The sequence below is a fragment of the Bos indicus x Bos taurus genome, chromosome 1 (assembly GCF_003369695.1).
Source record: "Bos indicus x Bos taurus breed Angus x Brahman F1 hybrid chromosome 1, Bos_hybrid_MaternalHap_v2.0, whole genome shotgun sequence".
In the NCBI taxonomy this organism is placed as follows: domain Eukaryota; kingdom Metazoa; phylum Chordata; class Mammalia; order Artiodactyla; family Bovidae; genus Bos; species Bos indicus x Bos taurus.
The window spans coordinates 83,165,688-83,192,065 of NC_040076.1; the positions used below are offsets into that span (position 1 = coordinate 83,165,688).

Genomic DNA, 26,378 nt, shown 5'->3' on the forward strand with positions numbered 1-26,378 from the left:
AGCTCTGGGTGTTCACTGGAAGGACTGATGTTGAAGCTGAAACTCCAATTATTTGGCCACCTGAGATGCGGGGAAAGATTGAGGGCCGGAGGAGAAGGGGATGACAGAGGATGAGATGGTTGGATGGCATTACCGACACAATGGACATGGTTTGGGTGAACACTGGGAGTTGGTGGACAGGGAGGCCTGCCGTGCTGAGATTCACGGGGCCGCAAAGAGTCGGAGCGACTGAACAGTTAATGGCTGAGAGGCAGAGGCAGTTTTAGCCCATTTCCCCCTCTCATATTGTTAACAGCACAGGTTATTTTTTCAACAGAAAATTTTAATTAGAAGACGCTTCTACGTTTTACCCATTGTCCATGATTTTCCAAATACAAGCTAACAAGTTTTTCAACTCCTTCCCTGACTGCATTTTCTGTTCTAAAAACAAAATGCAAAAAAGAAACCAACATTTATATTCTCTTCTGTGCCAGAACTCAACATACACGGTTATCCCATAAGCCTGTAAATTGAGTATTATGAGTGCATTTCCTAGAACAAAGTAAGTATGGCTCAGAGAGGTTAAACGGCTTTATGGCAGAGCACTATCCACTTTCTAGGTGTGGGTGCAGAGGAAATGAATGAAATGAAAACAGCTCTGCCATTTAAGACACTCTTTGCTGTGCTTAGTAACTCAGTCGTGTCCGACTCTTTGCAACCCCATGGACTGTAGCCCACCAGGGTCCTCTGTCCATGGGGATTCTCCCAGCAAGAATAGTGGATTGAGTCGCCATGCCCTCATTCGGGGAAGACACATTCTAACTTGCCTTTTTATTTTCATGGCACAATTTAAAAATTAAGTATAACAAGTTAAGTGCTGCTTATGCTTCTGTAATGCACCTTCTCAAGATTTTACTTTTGCTAACGTAAAGTCAGACGTTGCCTCTTTAGTGAACAATGGACCCTCTCTTCAATACCTGGAATAAAATTTAAGTTCTTTAGCCTTGATACTACTATAGGGGTATTTTTGAGAGCCAAATCAAAAGAATACTACAGTGCAAATGTGATGGATCACTTTCATAATTAAAAGTTTAAAAAATCATTTAAAAAAGCCACCATTTCCTCACACACACCAATGTTTTCAGTTTTTTGTTTGGCCTTCTAGTTACTTTGTGGACTTACCAATAAACACATATGTTAACTTGTAATTTCCCCCATTCCTTTTTCAAACAACCACTTGAATATATTTAAGACACAACAACTAGTTTTTGGTAAATAAAATTTAATACAACTGTAGTCAAGTAATAATGGTTAAAAGACATTTTTTTTTATTAGATACAACTTTTTAAAAATTAAAGAAAAACTATGCACAAAGTATATTTTAGACGAGACATGAAAGTATTAGTGTGCCGCAACTGATGAAAACAAAGAAACAAGGAACATTTTTTTTTTAACTGTGAAGACTGGAGCATCTGAAAGCAAATGACATCTGGCTGCCACAGGTCTGTACATGTTGTAAAGCACAGTACGCTTTTGTTCAACTCTATAATTGTGTTGTCTTAGATTAGCTCCAGAGACTTTCAACAAGATTTAAATAAAGAAACCATGGGGTGGGTATTGGGGTAGGAAAGATTAAGAACTTTTTCAAAAAAGATAAATGAAAGAGTCTGTAGAGGAAAAAACAAAAAAACAGTACCTAAGAATGGAACAAGAGTAAGTAGATTTACTTTTTTGACACTGGATATAGATATTGATGATGTTTACAAGAATTTTTTCTTAAAATCTTAAAAAGCAGCTTGGCATCAAACAAAAAACCTTCCCAAATATAGTAAAACTCCAAACACCAAACCACTTTCTTAACATTTTCCTTCCTGCCAAGCAACCACATAGTTGATGCTCATTAAACATTTTAAGAGCAATTTATAGGAAATAAGTATGGAACTTATCTAAGGTAAACTTTAGATTAAAAAAAAGTTGAAACAGAACTAGAGAACTTAAGGCACATAAGCAAATACAGATGCAGTTATTTTGAAAACATTAAAACAAATTCTTTTCTTTGGGACAATATATAAAATAAGTTACAACTACTGCTATTTAAAAAAATTTTTAATGATGATCTTTAGCACTAATTTAATATCTAAGGCAATCACACAAATGTAAAACATCCATAAAAAACATTTTTAAAAAAGTATGAAGTACGTTGACAATGTCTCTGGAATTATCAGTTCACACTTCCGGCTCAAGTGGTTTCTGATACCTAGCATTAGATGTGACAATAAGTATAGCTAGCTAGTCAAACCTGTTGCCTTAAAGGCCAACCAAATTGCCCCATTCTGGTTTCTTGGTATGGTGAATTTATTTATGTAACTAAAAGGAATAATGGGGTGAGGTGATGTAAACCTAGCTTTCAATTTAATGCACAGAAATTCTAATAAAGGCCAAAATTATGTTGAGGTTAACTGGTGTCTTGAGCTTAGGAAAATAAAGGCAGTCCACAGGAAGCCTTTAAGAGACATTATTTTATCACTTGGCACCACATAAATAGCAATTTCTTCTCTTTGAAAATACAGTCTGGAGTAGATGATGTCCTTTCCACATATAAATCTCAAGAAACAAAAGGCACAAACAATTCAATCCTCTCTTTTCACGTATGGGTTCTCACAGCCTTTCTTTTTAAAAAATCTATTGCCATATCCAGACAACAGGAAAAATAACACACCTGGTTTGTATACTGACAAAAGTAGTAGAATTGAACCTTTGTCTTTCCTGAGTTTCAAAAAGGGTATGACAGTAGAGATACATAAACAATTCGTATTCACTAAGAGAAAATGTATCAGTCCACAAACATTTTCATCTAAATATAAAAAAGTGAATGTTTAACCACCACCACGTGTGAAGCCCCTTTACCAAACTGAATTTACTCTAGAATTATGAACTGAAAGTTGCTTAGATATGGCACTTTAAACACTCCAATTAGGCAAAAATGACAAGTTAATACCCTGAGTATTTACATCATTTTTTTAAACACCTGGTTTAAATGGAGTAAATACCTATGTTTCAGTCATCTAGGGAAAAAAAAAGTTACTAAAGATCCAATAGGCTACCATTTCATACCTGTGCAGTAAAGTCAGTGGGAAGATTAGAACAGAAGAGGAAGGTCTTTTTGTTGTAAAAATTAGATCACGTTATAGCTCACTCACATATAGGAACCACATGAAAAATGATTAAAGTTCATGAAAAAAAAAAAAAAAGTACATTTCTCTTGATCCACAAAACCTACTTTTGAATTCCTTTCCCACTGAGGTATCAATGGCTATGTTTACCAAACTTGTATCTCCCTCCAATTTGTTTCCTGATCTTGTAAATTGTATGCGTTATATAGACTCTGACTGTATGAGTCATCATAATAATATTCATCATATATTTTCGTATGTACAAGAGCACGCTAGAGATGCCCAATATTAAAAAAAGTCTGGAATTGAATTTAGTAAGATCAACTAATTTTTACTTTATGTTCCTTTCTCTGATCAGAAACCAGAAACTGCTGAAATTCTTGGTTTTTGTATATATGTGTGTAGATTGAGCATACTATCTATCTACATATATACACATGTATATACATACTAACCTAACCCAAAGGCTTATATGAGCATCACAAACCAAAAGAAAATGTCAGCTATGTGATGACAGTATGAATATAATCTGACACCAATTTTGTTGATAAATCCCTTTTGATATACTAATTATACCCTAAAATTCTTCATTATTTTATCTATGCTAACCTCATTATAAAAAAATCAGTAAAGGAAGTGAAAGGAAATTAAAGTATCTGTTGGGTAACTTTAAAAATTGTTACTTTAATTTCATAGGATTCAAGCTAAGTTCTTGGTGACCTAATTATGTGGTTTTAAATTATGTAGAGAAAAAAATTTAAAAATATTGGCATAAGGTCCATGTTTAAACAAATTCTGGTTTATAGGATTTCATTTCAAATTTACTGTAATAAACACATGAATATTAAAAATAAACATATAACAAAATACAAGTAAATAGTTAATACTTACAAAAGTACTAAAATATAGGTTACACTGAGAAAGGCTTTTCTGTAAGAAAGTGTCTATATTTACGGATGGGCATGACCTTACAAATACACATGAAAATAACAAGTATCATTTGTATAGTCCTCAGCATTTACCAACACTTTTCTCATACATTATCTCACACACCACAAAGAATTTCTGAACTAAATAGGTTCCATAACCTACAAAGGGTATGATGCAGAAGTAGATGCTTACTCTAAAATTAAAACAGGTTTCCCAATTGTATCTACTATTGTCTTTCAACTAAAATGGTAGAAAACTGGCTTATGAATTGCTTTGATAATTATCACAAAAAGGTACAGATAATTTCAAATTATGATTTGAAAAATAAAAATTCCCTAAAATTTGTTAAGTTTTTTAGAATTTTCCTCAGAATTCACAATCCAGCTAGGCGTTAAAGTTGATACTGTATAGTGTATTTGAAATCTCTGTATCTTCTAAAATGGGAAAAGAAGAGTAAGTTTATCAATGTTAGGTTTTTGATGACTACTTTGGTTTTAACAAAAACCTGGTGACACTATAATCACGTATTTGCATCATTTCTCCTATGGCAAGGAATATATAATTAAGATGTGAGATGACAATAATGCCTGGGAAGCTGAAAGAGAACAGGCTACCTGGAACATCCCTAAAATACTGTAAATTGTATCTGTTTACCCAGGAATAACAACAATCACTTGTGCTGTAGTTCCTGCCATCCCATTTGCCTTAGAAAAAAAAATTTCACTCTCTTCTCTGAAAACTAGCAAGCTTTATAAACTTGAGTTGAAACATCTAGACAAAGGCAATTTGATGTAGAGAAGTGTGAGAATGTTGATCGACATTTCACACAGTGGGTACCAAATGAAGATTTACCTTAGAAAACTGCTACTACTACTGTTAGTTTCTTCAGATAGTCAACTTTAAAAGAAATATGGACCCACTGAGATAGGTGGTCCCTGCTTTATCCTTTAAGGGCAGCTTAACAGTAGAGACTCCCAGGATTTTTAGCTGTTCACAAGAAAACAGGATAACCAGGAAGAGGTCCTCACCCAAAGCACCATTCCAATGAGGTCAAACCCTACTGGGCTAGGGAGAAAATCTGTCCCTGTTTTTCACAAGATAATATTGCAAAGTGGATTTCAGCTCTTCTGCCAGGTTTAAGAAAAGGCACTTCCCTTAGAGGATTTAGAGATGATACATAAATACTTTTGAGAGCCACAGTGGGTCATTTTTCCTTCAAGGGTCTTAGATAACTTTTTCTTAGGAACTAATCTTTAATTTTAATCCCCATTTTAGGGGGACTTGCTTTTGTATCTTCTCCGCAAAATATCTTTAATATAAGAAAGCAATTCCAAGAATGAAGTCACAATAACTTAGTATTTTATGATACTCAGATTGTTGTCATTACTGTTTTATCAATTACAGAAAAAAAACATAATAAAGTTAATCAATTTGGATGTATTTTTTAGTGAAAAAGATTTTTAAAACTGTCTTTCCCTCCTTAGAATGATTCTAAGCATTCTAAGCATTACATGATTTGACCTAAATGAAAACTTGTCATGCAATTTTCTACATATATATACACACACATACACACTTATGTGACAAAATAAGGAATAAACAGTCTTCCAGATAAACATACATAAATGAAGAGACCATTCACAAATTCCTAAATGGTATGCAGGCAAACATTATTTCCTATGCCACATAGGCTTTTTTTTTTTTTTTTTTTACAAATACTCACAAAGGTACACTCTCACGGCCCAAGCAAAGACCACTATTACCTTCAAAACTATTACCTTTTTTTTCCCCAATTACAGAAAAGGCTTTATTACAGTTTAAAAGATTGGTATTTGGGGGAGAAAGGCACGACAATTATTATTTTTGTTTTTTTGTGCATATGGCATAAAGGAGATAAACCAAGTTCCCACTCTGGAGTTTTTAAAACCTCTCATCTTGGATTGCTGTGGCTTCCTGGGTGAGGTATGCTGGCGTCAGAGCTTGAAGCATTTCTCATTGTATCTGTGAATAGTCACACATCCGTGATAGGACACTGGCCTGGGCATTGCAGCTACCCCTGTGATGATACTTGTGGCAGGATCGTAACAGAGAATAGTGTCTGTAGCTTCTCCATTTTCCCGTCTTCCACCCAGGATATATATTTTACCATTACATACAGACATACCACAGTTTTCCTGTTGAACCAAATTAAAAAAAAAAATTAACTATTGACCTTAAGGAATTTGGCAGCAAAAGGAAAAGTAAAATTAGACATGCTGGAGAAATATCAATAACCTCAGATATGCAGATGACACCACCCTTATGGCAGAAAGTGAAGAGGAATTAAAAAGCCTCTTGATGAAAGTGAAAGAGGAGAGTGAAAAAGTTGGCTTAAAGCTCAACATTCAGAAAACTAAGATCACGGCATCTGGTCCCATTACTTCATGGGAAATAGATGGGGAAACAGTGGAAACAGTGTCAGACTTTATTTTTCTGGGCTCCAAAATTACTGCAGATGGTGATTGCAGCCATGAAATTAAAAGACGCTTACTCCTTGGAAAGAAAGTTATGACCAACCTAGATAGCATATTCAAAAGCAGAGACATTACTTTGCCAACAAAGGTCCATCTAGTCAAGGCTATGGTTTTTCCAGTGGTCATGTATGGATGTGAGAGTTGGACTGTGAAGAAAGCTGAGCGCCGAAGAATCGATGCTTTTGAACTGTGGTGTTGGAGAAGACTCTTGAGAGTCCCTTGGACTGCAAGGAGATCCAACCAGTCCATTCTAAAGGAGATCAGTCCTGGGTGTTCCTTGGAAGGACTGATGCTAAAGCTGAAACTCCAATACTTTGGCCACCTCATGCGAAGAGTTGACTCATTGGAAAAGACTCTGATGCTGGGAGGGATTGGGGGCAGGAGGAGAAGGGGACAACAGAGGATGAGATGGCTGGATGGCATCATCGACTCGATGGACATGAGTTTGGGTGAACTCTGAGAGTTGGTGATGCACAGGGAGGCCTGGCGTGCTGTGATTCATGGGGTCTCAAAGAGTCGGACACGACTGAGCGACTGAACTGAACACAGTCAAAAGGAAGAAAAGAAATAAGTTCCCTTTTGCCCAACTCCTGCTCTATGTGTGAATACTAGACACATTTGCATGGGTGAAGGGAGTGTTAAAACAGAGTAAATGTCAGTAATTGGGGTCAAGATATGGGCAGTAAACTGGGGGTTGTGGCTGAGAAAAGGGTTTTAGTTAACTTAATGGTGGTTGAACAAAAATATCCTTAAAGAGTTGCTTCTCCTGTTATAGGACCTCATAATTTTATAATGATACAACCATCATAATATTATAGGACAGTCCTTTACTATAAAAAGTGTCTATTACATGATCAAGGGATAGGAACATTATTAGTTATATGGGATTACCCTCAAGTTGAATGAATGAGAGTTATAACCAGATTAAGAAAGCACTGTTACTAGGGTGCCTTGATTGGGGTATAGAAACTCCCCAAATAACATTTTATAGTTAACTTTCTACACAATGATATTCTTAGCTAAATTTACTCTTATCTGTCAATAATATATATTTTGCAAGGATGAGTGATTCTTTAAAAAAAGAAATTACACTAAAACTGTCTATTGCATAAATCTGTTTATGCTGCAGGTCAATTATTCTTCTATTTAAATTTCATATTAATTCAGACAGTTATTGTATATTATTATCCTGCTTCCACATAACCAGCAATGGATAGATTCTACCAGTGAGTACAACAAACATTTTTAATTGATTAGATTTGCTATATATAAATTTCACTCTTGTAGAAAAAATTAAACCTTGGTAGATTTATATAATAGAGGATAGTACTTTTGGGTCTAGAAGAGTAAGTGAGTACTTAAAAATGCCTACATTAGAGTTTATATACACCCAAAATGACTTGGCCCATTATCACTAGTGAATGACAAAATTTTTATGTAGAATACCACCTATGAATTGTATCAATTATGTGCCAAACTATAACACTTTTCAATTAAAGCACAATGAGCTCTTTCTAGAAATTCTGAAAGTTTTAAATACCACAAAAAACAATATCCTTAGTTTTCAAGTACAAGCTGGCTTGTACTATTGAACTTTATAGTCATTTGGATGATGATTCTTAAGCTATATAATTATAGGATATTGTTATTAACATCATTTCTTAAATAGTGCTCAGAATTAATTGAAACAAGCAATCTTCAAAACTGATATTCACTCGTATCAGGAAATGACTTGCATAGTAGTTTATTTTACTCTATGTTAGTCTCAAGAGTAATGACAGCTACTAATAAAAATAACTTAATAACACATTAAGTTTTAAATGTTATTTTTCATGACTTAAATGAAACACAATTTTAATATTGTAAAACATACCTCTCTCCTTAATTATTATTTTTTTAATTATTATTTTTATTATTATTTATTTTTATTTTTAAATAATGCTGATAAAATGCCAACAATAAAGAATTATTTTTTATTATTATTTTTAAATAATGCTGAATCATTAAAATGCCAATAAAGAAAAAGAATCAGATTTTATTTATTATTCTAAACTTTAATGACATTTTAAATACCTAGTCCACTGAAGAAGGCTAAAAAAATACTTCGTCAGTAAAAAAATTTCACAATTAAAAAAATATGTTCCTGATAAAAATTAAAAAGTGAAATATGTTTATAATATCAAGTTGTGGCTTTTAGGAATTATGCAATGTCAAAAGGCATGAAAATATCAAGGTACAGCAGGGAAAAATGCTGGGTCCATTATGACTGCACAAAAAGAGCTCATTTTTCAACTCTTTTTTGGTCATTCGATATTCTAAGCACTTTAAAACTGTTCAAATAGCTTTCTACCATGAAATTGGTAGATTTCATGAAATAGTTGATTCATCATTTTTCATTTGATTAGTATTAAAAGGGTAGGCAAAGACTCACAGATGGTTCAAAACCTGCCTATCAATAATACATACATAGATACATTTAGAGGTACTGGTTTTAAGAATGGCCCAGGGGAGAAAAGATAAAACAAAAATTAAGAGATTTGACATACTAGTCTTTTTTTTTTTTTTAAACTTTAGAATATTGTATTAGTTTGCCAAATATCAAAATGAATCCGACATACTAGTCTTAAGACTTCAATATAGATTTAATATACTTCTGATCTAAATGTTCCTTGAAATTTCTGAAGTCACTATCAGGCACTGTCTAATTAAGGAAAATGTGCCATATATGTCCTCTTGTTTTTCCTTAATTTTATCTCAATCATTTAGTTAAAGATATATTCTTTAGTATATTATCATATGTGAAATAGATTGCCAGTCCAGGTTCGATGCATGAGACAGGGTGCTCAGGGCTGGTGCACTGGGATGACCCTGAGGGATGGGATGGGGAGAGAGGTGGGAGGGAGGTTCAGGATGGGGAACACATGCACACCCATGGCTGATTCATGTGAATGTATGGCAAAAACCACCACAATATTGTAAAGTAATTAGCCTCCAATTAAAAAACAAAACATGTTTTTGATATGCCCTGTGTTATGCTAGATGCCAGCAATTATCTTCCTAAGCTCTGCTATTGTTTTGTATAGTACAGTCAACTTCTCAGTGAATAGAAGCTCTTAGTGAAAACGCACTATATTTAAAAATATTCACTGTAATAAACCAATTAAAAAAAGCTTTGGTTAAAAGACTTAGAAGTAAGTGTAAACACTTGTCATGCAGCTGGACGTGACCATAACAAGGGTTCTTCTGTGGCAGGGCACATTCTCACCTGTCTCTTGTAGGAGGACAATGAACTAGAGAATTGCAGTTCATTTTATTTAAATGGGATATAAGAAGGACAGAAGACTATGTTCCCTTTTTACCATGAAACTGAAGATCCTATTATGTCCCTTTTATCAACTGAGGCAATGTTACTCTGAATACATTACTAATTGGAGACTATACTTCAATGTCAACAGCTTCAGAAAAATAGTGTTATACCCAAACCCTAGTCATTATCCTTACAGTCTATATTTCTTATATTTTATATAAAATTGTCTTAACATTAGGACCCTCTGTTACTTCATTCTCTATTTGTTTACTTACTCAATAAATATTTACTAATAGAGGTTAGGTATAGTGACAGATCAGAAAGAAAAGGCATTATTTCGGAACAGGGCAATCTCAGATTGTTATAACTATGCAGTGGTCCTTGAAAGACAAGTAGATAAGGTAGAAAAGGCATTAAAGGCTAAGTGGATAGAATGAACAAAGGCAAGAACACATACCATCTGGATAGCAAACGCAAGCAACAGATACTAGTGGTAAAATGGGTTAGAAAAGCAAGACATTAGAAGCTTGAAAAGGGTTTCTCCCCCACTCTCCCTTCTCTGGAGAGGGGAGAAGGGCTAGAAATTGATTTATAATTGATCATGTATACATGATAAAGCCTCCATAAAAATCCCAAAAAATAGGACATGGAGAGCTTCTAGGTTGGTAAACACATCCATGTGCTAGGATGGAGCACCACAAATCCATGAGGACAGAAAGTTCTGTGCTTGGGATCCTTCCAGACCTGACTATGGGTACCTCTCTATCTGGCTGCCCATCTCTGTCCTTTGTAATAACCTGTAAACATAAGTAAGTGTTTTTCCTGAGAAAATTACTGAATTCATGGGGGGGACTGTGAAAACCTTGATTTATAGTTGACTGCTCAGAAGTACTGGTGACAACCTGAGACTTGTGACTGGCATCTGAAGCAGTGGCAGTCTTGTGGGATTGAGTCCTTAAAATCTGAAGCTAACTTCAGGTTGTGTCAGATCTGAATTGAACTGTAAGACACCAGTTGGAGATGGAGAGTTGATTGGTACGGGAATAAACTCACATATCTGGTGTCAGAAGTGTTGTGAATAAGGGAGAAACAGAGTTTTTCTACCCACTAGGTTGTTTGGGAACAGAAAAAGTAAGCTTAGGGAAGAAGGTGAATTCTGTTTTAAGTTTGAAGCCTTAGAACATATTAAATAGGCAGTTGGAAATTTGAGTCTGGAGCAGAGGAGAGAGGCTTTAATGGAGAATAAGATTTGAAGTCATCAGTACTGAGCAGGAATAGAGTATAAACTGGGAAAAGGGCAGGGAAAAGAGGCTCAGGCAATACCCATATTTAAGGGTTGGGTAGGAAAAAACCAAGAGAACATGAATAAGACTCAGAAAATTATTAGTAATGACCTTTGTGGGTACAACACCTCAAAAGTGGTATGGGTCGAGCCAGATTTCCAGCGTCAGGGCCATCAAACATTTTGATGGTGGAAGGAAGGAGGGTAGAATTATGAATTAAAAGGCCAAGGGAACGCCTTTTTGGGGTGGGGTAGAAGCAGAGTAAAGAGTACAAATGCAGTGTGAATGAAAGAGAACCAAGTGCAGCCATTTTCTTTATAACAAAACAACATGTTACCTAATTTCTTACTGCAGAAGCACAGAAACCAGTTTGGGAGCATTTCTTCTCTTTTGAAATGTACAACAGAGAGGGATAAGAACTGGAGCAGGAGTCTGAAAAAGGCCAAGGGGGAAAAAAACCAAACATACCAAGTACAGTACCTACTTTACCACGGGACAGTAAAAAGTTATTTCAATAATCCATTCCTTGGAAGAAGTTCAAAACAAGTACACCATATGCTGTATGTGGAACTTTGAAAGAACTGTGAAATAATCCAAGTGTACATGAAATAGTGTCCAGTACTGTATATTCATATTGGTACTATACTTGGTCTCTCCTACACTGATTTTTCTTTTGGTCTGTTTTATGTTATTACCTGTCGGCTGAATGTATTCTGTACATGCATCCAGTAATCTTCAACTGGATCATAACAGTATATTGCCTTGGTCAGTCCACCAGCAACATATATCAGGTTGTTTAAGGATACGGCTGTTATACACCTCTTGGCAATAGGAATAGCTGCACGAAGTAGCCAAGAATTGGTTTCTGGATCATAGGATTGAACCTAGTAATATATAGAAACATTTAATTAAAATTTCTCAACAAGAATGCAAATTTACTTAATAAAAAGTTTGCCAATATACAAAAATATGATTAAAATAAAATTCCATTAATTCATAGAATTAAGGGAGGCTGGCTTGAGAATGAAATATCTGAATTATCAAGCAGAACAGAGTGACAGACAAGCACAGATTGTTTCTAGGATGAATGGCTACCAGGTTTGCTTTGTTCCCATTAAAATTAATGTCTGGATTTTAAAAAATTCTGTTACATAAGATAAGTATGCCTCAATTTGAATACAATTTCTTTACATATTTAGGGAGTCTTCAAAAGAATACAAGCGAACCTCAATTTACTATACTTTAAATTATCACAAGTTCTGAATTAATGAATTCTAAATATGTAACTTTTGACATTAAAATTTGAGAAAAAATTTATTGATTGACAAAATTTAGTAAACTATTGTTAAATGAATCAGGCATTAGACACTTGTCTCCAGAATAAACAGGGTATTTTCAGAGCTGTCAGTATGGCACATGCTCATTGTCCCAGGAATTTAATGAACTGCAGCACCTTTGAGCCATCCTATGTTTACATTAGAGAGGTTTTCTTCCCTTATCTTTGTTCTAAACAATATTTTCAAAGTACACAGAAAATGACCCATTTGAAAGCAGTATAACTGGTTACTGTCTCACCCTTTGTTAGTTCACTTACTAACTGTATTCTGAACAAATAATTTTTTGATTCTGTAAACCATTTCACTTTAGTAACCTGAAACTCAATGTTTTCCTCCCAATGTATAAAGTACCAGACAATTTTTAAAAGGCCTTTCACACTAGGGAACCAAACTACCTACTTGTTAGGCCATTTGTATTTCTCTTCTTGTGTATATCAGTGGTTATTTCTGCAAGAAAACATGGCTTACCTTATCAGAACAAGTATTATCATCAGGTCCTCCACCAATCACAAACAATTTGCCCACACAGCTGGTCACGGCAGGAGAACTTACTGCTTCCTTAAGGGGAGCAACTTCAGTCCATCGATTTGAAAAGGAATCATAACATTCTACGCTGCTAAGTCTGTTTTGCCCATCATAGCCTCCAACAACATATACCTACATGTAAAATACATGGAAAAAATCTTAATTATCAAAAGTTTGAATTTTTAACTAGTTGGCTAAAGAATTAAGGGATCTCTTCCCTTTAAAAGTTCCTGGTGACTGTAACTGCAATATACTTAGCTCCGTTTCTGGACCTTTTAAAAAATTATCATCCTCTCACTACCACCAAGGAGATATTTTAGACATTTCTTTTCATAATAGCCCCATTCAATGAAAGTTTTAATACCATAGATACATTGTATATGTGTTTATGTACTATATGTATATCTCTGCTTTATGCACAAAAGGACATGTATAGCTTGAAGTAAGAAGCAATCTTTATCCCACTAGCAGCAATACTACTTGCATTGAGAATTATAGGATTTAGCATAAGTACTCATATTCACGTATGGTGAAAATATTTGAATATTATAAAGCTAGACTAAAGCTCTAAAATAGAATAAAGCTAGAAACTAAAATACTAGGTAAGGATTACTAGACTGTGAGATCTTTGAAGGCAGGGCCTATTTTGTTCTTTAATTTAGTTCCTATAAAGCCTAGAAAAGTACCTGGCACATAATGAACTCTAGACTGTATATTTCAAAGAGCTTTCATATACATTTTCTTTTCACAAATATGAGGAGGTAGGACAAGTGATCAACAGGCCATTTATTAAACCAGCTATATGCAGAATAATCCATTAAGCATCATGAGATATACAAGAAATCTTTAACCTATAGAAGCTCTCCAGTTTAATATCTACAATTCTTTTAATGAACAATCATCATCAACTTCGGAGAAGGCAATGGCACCCCACTCCGGTGCTCTTGCCTGGAAAATCCCATGGACAGAGGACCCTCGTGGGCTGCAGTCCATGGGGTCGCTGAGTTGGACACGACTGAGCGACTTCACTTTCACTTTTCACTTTCATGCACTGGAGAAGGAAATGGCAACCCACTCCAGTGTTCTTGCCTGGAGAATCCCAGGGACGGGGGGAGCCTGGTGGGCTGCCATCTATGGGGTCGCACAGAGTTGGACACAACTGAAGCGACTTAGCAGCAGCAGCAGCAGCATCAACTTTTCTCTGCATCTATATCTAACTATTAAGTTCTACTGAGCCTTCTTTCACAGCATCTCTCGCATCTGTCCCTTCCTTTTGTTTCCCGCTGCCACTATCCTTCCTCAGGGTCCGTATCATTTCATACCTCTCAATCTCCTCCTGGTCTCCACTCTTGTACTCTCTAAACCAAGATTAATCTTCCTAAAATACCTCATCAACTCCTTTTACTAGTCTAACAATGAATGCCAAATGGTCAAGGCCAAACTTTATATTTACACATTGTCATTCAAGTATGTTCACAATCTATCTTTCTGTACTCTTGCAAATTTCCTTAGCAGCCAATGTTACTTCAATTTTGCATTTCTCACATTTAAAATGATCTGTTGGTGGGTCTGTTCTCCCCACACCATATAACCCAGAGAGGTTAGGTAACCTATTCAAGGTCATGCAGCTATGGAAGGGGTACAGAAACTGAGGTATAATATAGTACTTAAAGGCACAACTTTGAAGTCAGGAGAGGTAGAGTCCACATTGGCTCTGCCACTGCACATAAGACCTTGCTTGGGCAGTTTACCTATACTCTCTGAAACTCTGTCTTAATTTCCTCAATCTAAAAATGTATAAAATAATAGTACCTATCACATAATTTTGAGGGTTAAACTTTAACACTACACTACATGCATAAACTAAAAATATATGCTATGAGCCTCAAGATAAAAGGCTCCTAGATTGAGAAAATCTGAGCTTTTGCCCCTGCTTTATCACTTTCTGTGCAACCTTGAGCAAATGACTCCATCTCTCTGGATTCAGTTTCTTCATAAATTGAAAAAGTTACATTAAATATTTTCTAAGATTGCTTCTTGCTCTACGATACTATATTCCAAACCATCCTAGGTTTCCTTAACAGAAAACATTTATGCTTTAAATAACTTTATAGGTTTGAATTCAGCCTTGAATGTAATTTTTGGAATAACTGTTTTCCATGAATTGAGTACTTGCTGTGGAAGGACAGAAGGAATCTTTTTATTTTTTGAATTAGTGCTTCCAAGTTTTGGGTAACTTCAAGTCAAGTATACTAATATTTATCAAGTAAATTTGTGTTCATCAATCCATAAATGATGTTTGGAACATCAATCATTTTCATATGCTTTTCTCTGTTCAGAATAAAGAATTATAATGTTTTTAGTCTGACCTCATCTCTTTCAACCTGCCCCTTTTATGTTGTCATCCTTGATGTATAGCTACCAAAACTCTATTAACAAACCAGTGGTTTTAGAAAATACTGTTAGTATTTTATTTTCATTACACCTACCTTAAGGTCCTCATTATTTCACTAGTTTTGTCAGTGGCAACAGCACACTAGATCAGTACCCTTAGGAATTAACAGTAGCTTTCAAACTGCACTTTGAGAAGCTCTACAGTACAGAGTTTTTAAGACGCTTTTGTGGGGAGATAAGAGGGAAGGAATGAGAACTGATAGGTGGGTGACTGAGTGGGAAGGGTTCCTGGCATCATCTCTGTTCCAACTAGAGCAGTTCTGCTTTCTCATTGGTGGCTCTAAAATGCCTCCACGAGAGGGCTTAAGAGGTAGCAATCATTTTAGTAGAGGGTAACAGGGGACGAATAAAAAATGTTATGTGTGATATATTCAGTTTCTTGTGATAACCTATAATGGAATATAATCAGCAAACAAATAAAACCCCTAAACCACGAATCACTGTGCTATATACTTGAAATTAACACAATACTGTAAATCAACCACACTTCAAAAAAAATGCGCAAGCCAACTATGTTGCTTATACTTAGACTGCTCAGCAATCTGAAGTGGCTTTGGAGGAGCTGATAGAGACGGAGGCAGGAAAAGAATCCAAGTGAGCCCTTGTTACACAGCTGTATTTTTATCTGCTTATGTAACAGCTTCTTATATTAATTTAACTCAGAAAAACTGGTTGTAGTTGCCACTAGTCTACCAGTGATTCTCAAAGTTCCTAAGGACAGTGAATGGTCCAGAATCAGATTATATGTTTTTTATATTTATTAGCTGCAGCCAGTAGTAAGTTTGCTTTAAAATAAGCTGGTGAGTTTATCTTAACACTTATTTGCTTTGTCCCTACTTGTATAAATAAGAAAGATAAAATAATATGACTCTAGATAAATATATCTTGGCCTGATTGCCGAAGTCAGTAAAAGGAAAAAGACTGCTTGGATTAGACACTGGCCTGTTTTTGTACTTGATGTACTCCTTTATTTTCGAGCGCTTCTCAGGCATTTAGAAGCCAATGGTGCATGAGAAAAGAAATGTGCTGCACTGCTATGAATTCCAAGTTGGGAGAACAAAATATCCATTCAAAAGTACAGTGTCAAATTGTTTATATCTTCAGTTTATGTACTGAGGTTAGAAATGAAAGGAAATACAAGCTGAGTCCAAAATACCCAGAGGGTGAGTAAAATGAAGGATTCATCTGTGGTATTTATTCTGGAAAGGTACCAGCAATAATAACAAAAAGTGGTTTCTCTTACTTTACCAAGGAGGACAGCCATTTTGTGACGCCATCTGCCTTTATTTAGAGAAGCAACTCTGATCCAAATATTTAACTGTGAGTTATAAATCCAGACATCACGTCCATTGATTCTTCCACCTATAAATGCAAAACATTGCACACACACTAACAAGTATATCACCAAGGGATCTATGCCCAAGGCATAAATAATGAAAATACTGAAATATTCACCCAGTCCAAGAATTTAAGGATTCAGTTCAATAAATAAAACAAAGACCCTTAAAACTTCAAATGGAAATAGATCACAGAGCAGATTTAACCTTGTCCATTGTTATTTTGAGAAATAATCATTACATGCCCCAAATAATAAAATGTAGAATATGAAACTTACTATTCTAATTTTAACGTAGAATAGTAGAATTTTACAATTTTACTATTCTACATTTTATTCTATGGTCAAATGTATAAGACTGTTCATTTAAGAGTCAGAGAACAGAAGCACCTGGACAAAAGAATTATTCTAGAAAGATTTAAAAAAATCAGCCGTTTTGTATACCACTACACAAAATAATGTGTTGTTATATTATTCAATGTGTAATAACAGAGTAACCTACAAAACTGGTAAAATTGTTTAATTAACAAATTTAAAATTAGAGACACTGTAGTTACACTTTGCATAAATCTGTCACATTACTGTCTGTCTGACTTTAGAGGTAACATATCATGTATTATAATGAAAGTTCAAGTTAAGAATTTTAAGAAAAATCTTATTTCATAAACTTTGGGGAGAATTCCAGAAAACATGGGTGGATGAGAGATGCTTAATTCTGAGCACTCTTCACTTTATATACTTCACTGTGTTCTTAGAGTAAAGAAGTTTTAAAAACTGTACATATTCTATATGCGTTTGCGAGCATTTAAAACATAATACGGCCTACTGTACAGTGCAGGGCATTACAGTCAATAGCCTAGGATAAATTATAATGGAAAAGAATATGAAAAATAATATATATGTATAACTGAATCACTTTGTTGTTCAGTAGAAATTAGTAACAAGAAATCAATAACATAAATTTTAAAAAATGATATGGTTAAAGACATTTTCTGGTGAATCTTTTTTAAATTATTCTAAATTATCTTGTACCTGTTTTTAAGAGCAATAAGTCAGTTTCAGTTTTATTTGTTGTATAATATGATCTGATTAAAGAGGGCATCTCTACTTTCACTCTTTTCTTTTGAGACACTGTAATGGTTTCAAATGGCCAAGCTGTGATTAAATTAAAAGTAGCTACGTAATAATTCTTTATTACCTGAAACAAGAATGTCATTCCTTAGAGCACAGACTGCATACTCTGATTTGGTAAATTCGGGAAGTTTAGCCAAAGACTTCCACTCTCCTGTTACAGGGTCGTAACACTCAGTGTATGGAAGATTAAATCCTCCAACTCGTTCACAGCCTCCAACGACAACTATCACCTCAGAATAGCCAGTTGACCTAAAATAATTATTATAAGAATGCATAAATAATAACACACACTCGATTGTTTAAATTCCTAAAAGCATACCGTTGTCATAAAAAAGTGGAACATTATTATAAAGTTAAATTTATTTTCTGAGTATGTGCCAACCAATAGAAGCTATCAGTTATTTACTTTGAGAACATTTATAAGGAGTTTAATAACATAATCTTTTCACAGGAAACTTCTATGGGTACTTTTTCTATGAGTAGCAGTCCAAAGATTATACCTAATTGAACTGGAACCCTGGTAATATTAAGGATGACTTTCAAATGGAATCTTAACGGCAATTCAGATAAGCATAACCACACAAGATAAGACAATGCACTTTTTAAGTGTAGGAAAATGGTGCTTTTTCATCAGATTGTTAGTTCTAAAAAGACAAATTCACAGTACAATTTAAGTATCCTTTAGAGCAATACATGTATTTGTTCAGATATCATTTTGAAACATAAATTTTTTTTAACCGCACTACATGGCTTTCAGAATCTTAGTTCCCTGACCAGGGATAGAATCCACGCCCTCTGCAGTCAAAGTGCAGAGTCCTAACCACTGGACTGCCAAGGATTTCCCTAAATATATTTTTTTTAAACTTAAGTAAACTTAATCCAACTGAAAAGGCTAGGTGGTCTCCAAAGATGTTAACAGAGCTTATAATAAAGAATGCTACAGGAAAAAGGCAAGATGAAAAATTGTACAGAAAGTCTGATCAATACTATGTAATTAATGTGTCTGGAGAGATCACAGCAAAGTGCTAATGATGGTTTTCTCCTGATTGTGTGGCTTCCTCCTTTATATCAACACAAATTTTCAAAACAGTAATGAGCATGGGCTACTTTTAGAGTGGAAAAGATAACTTTTAAGTGCCCTAAGGGAATCCTGAGGTTTACATTAATTACAGGCTTCTTTTACTTTGTAGTTTAAACTTAAGATAGAGACAGGAAAAACTAAAAGCTTAGCCAAGATTTTTCTTTTTGTTCATAAGGCTCATGGAAATAAAAAAGTCTTGTAATTACATTTTATGGCTGCTGCAATGTTAAATCTCACAAACAAAAATTTTAACAATCCCTCTTCTCTTAAATGAAGGAAAAAAGATCAGGTTAAAACACTTATTTGTAGTTTTAGTCACTGTGATGTTTTATAATTTCACTAGGAAAAAACAGAATTAAGTAGCATTGGTACATCCCTTTGATAGAGCTGCTAAGATATTCTAGCTACACATACTTGCAGTTATTTCAACTAACAATCATTCACCTAGTCAGTCCATGCCAGGCATACTTTTTCCATTATAAAATCAGAAATAAATATCATAGAAAAGAATTCTGTCCACAGATGCAATAAAAATTACTTTTAAGAACCCAGCAAATAATATAACCCTAATCTAGTATATAGTAAAATATTATCAGAAGGACTCAAATACTATCAATAATATTTACTATTTTCCAAATAATTCCAAAATGAAAATATTAAAAGTAAATAGTAGATAGCACCAGTCACTTAGTAGTATAACTAATGACCAGAAGATATCCTTCTTTCCATATTAGTTTTATTTCCTTAAATCTTACTTAAAATACTTCTAAGACAAACCCATGTGTTAGTCTTCAAAGTCTTACCTATTGATTGAGCAAAACAAAAATTGCTAAATACTGTTACTGGGTTTGAGTCACTCCTAATAGTTTTAATACAAAATTAAGGTAATTTTGATATAATTTTGTTTTATACTTTCTTTGGGTTTCCCAGGTGGCACTAGTGGCAAAGAACCCGCCTACCAATGCAGGAGATGTAAGAGACACGGGTTCAGTCCCAGGGCTGGAAATATCCCCCAGAGGAGGGCATGTCAATCCACTCCAGTATTCTTGTCTGGAGAATCCCATGGACAGAGGAGCCTGGAGGGCTACAGTCCATAGGGTCGCAGAGAGTCCAACACAACTGAAGAGGCTTAGCATGCACGTGTAGCATTTTACTTGTTTTATACTTTCCCTTTTCTTGAATTTGCTTTGTTTTCCAAGACTTCTTAGCCCAATAAACATACATTGTCTGTTGTTTTGCACCTTGGGACAAGAAGAGAAAACAGCACAAAATGCTAATGGCTAAAACGTTTAGTCTTACTAAATAAAGGATTATTTCAGTGCCTGTGTCTGTGTATCTGAAAGGATCAGCAAACTAGTAGTTTTGCCTAACTGAAGGTCTCATTTGCAACCAAATGGCTTTTAACTTACTTTGAGACAAGTCTGGTGTTCTCATTAGAGAGTGTTAACTCAATTTAATAGCTATTTTTATTTCTTGAGCTTGGAAAAATACTTATCTCAGGCAGGAAGATGATTGCCTTAAAGGAAATGAGTTGCTGCAGCTGATAATGGTGAGGAGAATAAAAAAGCAGTCAAGATGATAGTATAGGATGAATAAAATTCTAGATACCCATGCAATCTATTTTTAGAGACTATGTTACTTTATTAATCTTTTAAAGTGAAAATTCTCATTTTCTGCTGTAACAAACTAACAAATATTCGCAGCTTAAGTATTAAGCAGTATTAAGTCTTGAGTATTGAAATTTGAAACAAGTCTCACCACTTGTTCCTAGGAAAGTGCGATAAGAAAATTATTTTTTTCCTACAATGGTAAATACTTTTTTAAAAGTCATCATACTCTTTTATCATAAACTTGAGAAAAGGTTAAATTAAAAGATCATATTCTTTGATTTATGTGAAAGGAAAAGAATTATAAATCCACAAAATATTCTAAACCATATGAACAAAATGTATAGTAATTGCCAGGTTCAGTTAAGAACCTCAGAAAGACTTGCTGGCCAAAATAACAGACCTTCTTACTGTCAATGCAAACATGCCAGGGACAGATGAACTGCCAAATTAATTTTCATCAACAAAAAGGGGTCTAAGGGTGATCCTTGGTAATAAGAAAAATGACTGAACACATTTAGAAAACACAAAAAGAAATGTTTCCATATAGTGGGAAGCTGGAAGGAAGAAGGGAGAGATATTAGTGACACAGTCTATTTCAAGACTCAAAAATACCTGAATACCGAGTCATTGCACCAAAATAATGAATTCAAATGGAGATATGAGACTTTAAAAGCCCTAAAGAGACCAAATGACTCTTTAGTGTGTAGAATACGACAGTACTAAACTCAATGTATTAACTATATATCAAAAGAGGGGACTGATCAGCCCTATATACAATAAATAAATGAATGAGCAAATGAATGAAAGAGTAAGTAATCACAGAGGCAAACATTTTCTGTGTCCATTCAAGTAACTCGTCTAAAGGAAAGGAGAAGCTTAACTAAGCTAACTTGAACATTACTGGTTCTTTGGTAAGAATATTTTATGCTGGGTGAGACTTCCTCAAACTATACTAGCTGGGAAGAGTCTGGCTCTAAAGGTCTACTAGCTTCCAAACAATCTTTGAAAACGTTGGCTTCCCAACTGGTAAGTTGCCCATAGTAAGAGAATATGCTGGCTACATTGACTTAAAATATTTTTTGACAGTTCCATTTGAACCATTCCATTTTTTGGAACAGTTGACAGTTCCATTTCTTATTGCAAATAAATATATATAAACTAAAAGATAAATTAATCAGTCCCTCATAATTAACGTTAAGTCTGTTCCCTGATAGTCTGATCTTACTGTATCCAAAAAACAAAAGTTCCTGAGCCTAGAGGAATCACTGGGTATGGTTTATCAATATAAATGTATATAAATGACCCCGTAAAGAGACTTATGACAGCCATAAACCATATGGCTTTCTAAACTTTATAAGGACAGTTTCAACTTGTGTGGTAAGGCTTTCTACCTGAAACTGGAATAGGGAAAATGGGTTCTATAAGGAAATAGTTGTACCAATTGAAAGATTCAAATATTTACTCTTTAAAAGAAGCAATTATTTAAGAATTTATTATCAGGAACTAATTACAGGTATGCTCATATAGTCACAAAGATATTTATCTCATTTACTGGTAAAAAATCAGGAAGAGTTTAAATGTGGGTGGGATGGTTATGGTACTGTAGATTTCATGTCATGAAAATATTAAATAAATGATAACAGCAGACTATGATATGAAATAGATTACAACTTTGTAAAAGAAATAATAAATTCTTAGAGAATAAAAGGGAAGAATAAAGCCGAATGCTACAGTGTTACCTCCTAGGCAGAAACATGGATATTATTTTTTGTTGTCCCCAATGAACACAAATTATTCCATCCCTTCCTCTTGCCTCAAGTTAAGAAAGAACAAAGGAGAAAATCCACACCTTACTATTAATAGCCACTATCAGCTTGTCTGCTCTTACATATGGGACAAGAATTTCAGCTATCAATTTCCTGCTACATGATCCTACTCCAAGGCCACAGGTAACTCTCCAGAGAAGGCTGTCTGGATCAGAGATTATCTTTCCACATGAGAGGGAGACATTCAGTGTCTCTGGACTGACCTTGTAATATAGAAATCAAATCCCATGAATGGTGGGGTCGCACACAGTCGGACACAACTGAAGCGACTTAGCAGCAGCAGTGAGAGAAAGGCAGAGGTAAGAGGCAGAGATAGGGCATGGCTAGATTTCTGATGCATTTTCAGTAGCCTGTTCCAGTCTTCTTGTAAGTCCTGTTGAACATCTGCCCTTAGGTTCTACAAGATAATGCCTTCTTATACTCTTTTAAAACATCTATCTCCCTTCTATGCTAACGCTGGTTTCAATCACTTCCAATCAGAATTCTGATACACTAAGAAAAAAACCTATAAATGGTTTTCAAACTTGGAAAACCTCAAACTTTCACATGAAAGAAATGCAAATCAAGATTATGGGACACATGCTCATTATTAGAGTAACGCAAATCAAAACTACAATGAGATATCACCTCACACTGGCAGAATGGCTATCCTCTAAACATTTACAAACAAGAAATGCTGGAGAGGGTCTGGAGAGAAGGGAACCCTCCGACACTGTTGGCGGAAATGTAAACTGGTACAGTATAGAGGTTCCTTAAAAAATTAAAAATAGAGCTACTATATGACCCTGCAATCCCACTCCTGGGCATATATCCAGAGAAAAACATGATCTGAAAGAATACATCCAACCCAATGTTCATTATATAGTAACTAATTATTAGACGAGAGTAGTAGGAACTATTATAAGAAATAACAATTAACAATTAACAACACTGTTTATCGACTATACCCCAATACAAAATATAGTTTAAAGTTTGAGCAAAAAAAATTATGGGGTACAAATTTTCACTTTTCCAGAGTAGCAAAAATTTATAAAAACTATTACAATACTGTGTAAGGAAAGGAGTGAAGAAATAGGGATTTTCATATTTTTGGAAAAGTATAAATTGGAAGTCAATTTTTACAATATCTTGGCAAAGTTTTAATAATGCACCTATTTTATGACTTAGTGATTTCACTTCTAGTAATTTATGCTGTAATTTATCAGACATATGTATAAGAGTATTCACTGAGCACTGTTTGCAATGAAAAAAAATCTAGAAACAACTTAAATGTACATCATTAAGAGAGGGATTAAATAATTTATAGTATCCATAAGTGTGATACTATACAACTCTTAAAAAAGAGTGAATTTGAAATTTTCCATAATGAAGAGCTAAAAAAAAAAAAAAGGAATGAAGACGTATATGTGCTGATATAGAAGAAACTCCAAGATATTTTTAGGAGGTAAAAATAAGATATACTACCATCTATATAAAGAATAGTAGGGACACATGTACACACAGAGACAGACACACACACACTTCTGTATACAAAGAATATTTTTAAAAAGAGTGAAAAAAACTGGTAATCCTTTGGGGACGAAAGGGTTATATATATATACTGATATATCAAGGGTCAGGTAGAGGGAGACTCTGACATTATACAGTACTGTAATATAAAAATGCATTCAAAATAACAATGAACTAACATGTATAAAAATGGTAGACCATGAATCCAATATAGCAGATTATCACTTAAGAAAAACAAACAGAAACTCAGAACATTGAATTCTAAAATATTATTTCTTTAAAAAAAACTTAACCTTGGTCTTCTCGTTGATTTATTCAATAAGAACTTGAACCCTGTCCTCATTATGGCAATAGGTTCCTATTTTCATTATATAGTAACTGCTTATTAGACAAGAGTAGTAGGAAATATTAGAAGAAACAAGTACTAAATTAACCAATTCCAAACTCAAAATGATGAACTTATTAGATCATAGCTATCTCTATTGTTTAATGGAGTGTTGCAGATTTTTTCTGTAGATATGAACAATTTATACTTAAACCACTTGATAGCAAGCATTTATGTCTCTCAAACTTTATTTCCTATTCTGTAAAAGTATAGTGCAAATTTTAACTGTATTTTGATTATTCATGAAACTAGCAATAATTTTTATTAAGCATTTTTGTGTCCAACACTAGGCTATGCCTTTTTCACACAGTAGTTCTAATCCTCACAACAATCCTACAGGGTAGATGGTATTATGCTTAGTTTACAGATGAGGAAGCTGACACATAGAGAAGTTAAGGTGCTTTGCCCAATGTCACAGAATTAACTAGTTATGCAGAGGTAGGTTGCAGCTCAGGTCTCCCTGATTCTGAAGCCAGTGCCCTTAACACGCCATGAAGCTTGCACTAGGTGTTCACTAAAAACGTGCTATACCTTAGTATAGGAATTTAAAGTTGCATGACATATATTAATAAAAACAGCTATTCTCAAGCTTTTTACTTCTGTGATAGATCGCCACTACTTTTTCTTTATGGACCCAGGGTTTACGACTGGCAATACTGATTAGCAAAGCTTTTATGGTCTTATGTTCTATGTCCTCTTTCTAGAAAACTGCCATCACACTCTTTTTTTCGTTTTTAAATTTTTTTCACACTCTGTTTTTAATACAGTGTATCTTGGGGTTTTCTCTGTCATTTAAGAGACACATGGGTATATACAGGTATCACTGTCCAGTATAGCTTGAGCTCTGGAGAATACTTGGCACACAATAAACACTAAAGAAATATCGGACGCTGTGAGAGTATAACCTAACTATACAGTGGTGGGTTTGGACTGTCATCTCCCTAATCAAGAGCTAATCTTTATATCACTAATGGTACAACAACCAGTTATGCTGTCTTTCTCCTAATGTGATGCAATGTGATACATGCATTACCTAGAATGAATTCTAGCAAAAAAGTATTTAACTATTCACCATTGAGCTGAAGCTAACTTTCAGTTTCCAGGAAACAGCTAAATGCAGCTAAGTGATATCACAAGGAAGTGACCAGACTAATACACATCATGGAGTATTTTTCTGGACAACCTGCCCATGAACAAGTAAGATTCATGAAAAACTGCTTTGGAATAAGAGACTTCATGGAAATAAACAGATGCAATGATCCTGTACTAGTCCTGGACTGGATTCAAGTTAATTAAAGAACAGCCTGGAAAAGACTAGGGAAACATGAATATGGACTGGATATTAAATATTATGAAAGAATTATTTTTAACTGTGAGATTTATTTTGGCTATGTTATTGTTTTAAAGATGCATCTTCAAATATATACATATGTGTAACTATACATATTATTTTTTTAAAAAAACATTAGCTGAATGATGGAATAAATGAATGAAAAAGCCTGGGGTGGAGATATAGTTTTCATAGTCAATAGTAAGCATGTTAATCAAAACCATGAGAATAGATGTGATCATCTACGAAACTATCAAGGCAAGACGAGATGTGAACCAAGAGAATATCAACATTTCAAACAATAGACAAAGAACTATCAAACTGAAAAAGAGTACTGAAGAAGAGGACCATGAGGGAAATGGTACTCCTGAAGCTATCAGAAGAGAGTTTCAAGAAGGATTTAAGCAATTAAAAATGTCAAATCTGAAAGACAGATCAAGGTGAATAAAGACTGAAAAGAGGCTAACAAAGAACAAATAGATGACCTGACTGAGAGGAGTTTCAGTAGAGTGACTGGAGAAGTCAGAATGAGCTGTAGTTGAAGAGGTGGAGATGTCACTTCTCTTACAAAGAAGTTTGTAGTTTCTCAGAAAGATGAGAACCTCTACAAAGAATACATATTGTTCAGATAAGGAAATTCCTAGTGATTAGTACTAAATGTAGTAA

At 34.5% G+C, this 26,378-nt stretch overlaps 1 protein-coding gene across 4 annotated transcripts in view; it reads right to left on the reverse strand.

The window, feature by feature from the left end:
• Nucleotides 1–1,284: 1,284 nt before the first annotated feature.
• KLHL24 (kelch like family member 24) overlaps nucleotides 1,285–26,378 on the reverse strand; it is a 37,498-nt gene continuing 12,404 nt past the window's right edge. The window contains exons 5-9 of one of the 4 annotated variants that reach the window (XM_027539864.1): nucleotides 18,036–18,220; nucleotides 16,745–16,863; nucleotides 12,991–13,179; nucleotides 11,881–12,069; nucleotides 1,285–6,256 (exon numbers count right to left, since the gene is read on the reverse strand). In XM_027539864.1, coding sequence (XP_027395665.1) covers nucleotides 6,056–6,256; nucleotides 11,881–12,069; nucleotides 12,991–13,179; nucleotides 16,745–16,863; nucleotides 18,036–18,220 — 883 coding nt within the window. In that variant the 3' untranslated portion in view covers nucleotides 1,285–6,055. The remainder of the gene's footprint in view (nucleotides 6,257–11,880; nucleotides 12,070–12,990; nucleotides 13,180–16,744; nucleotides 16,864–18,035; nucleotides 18,221–26,378) is intronic. The other 3 variants (XM_027539875.1, XM_027539891.1, XM_027539881.1) reach the window with 3 other exon arrangements.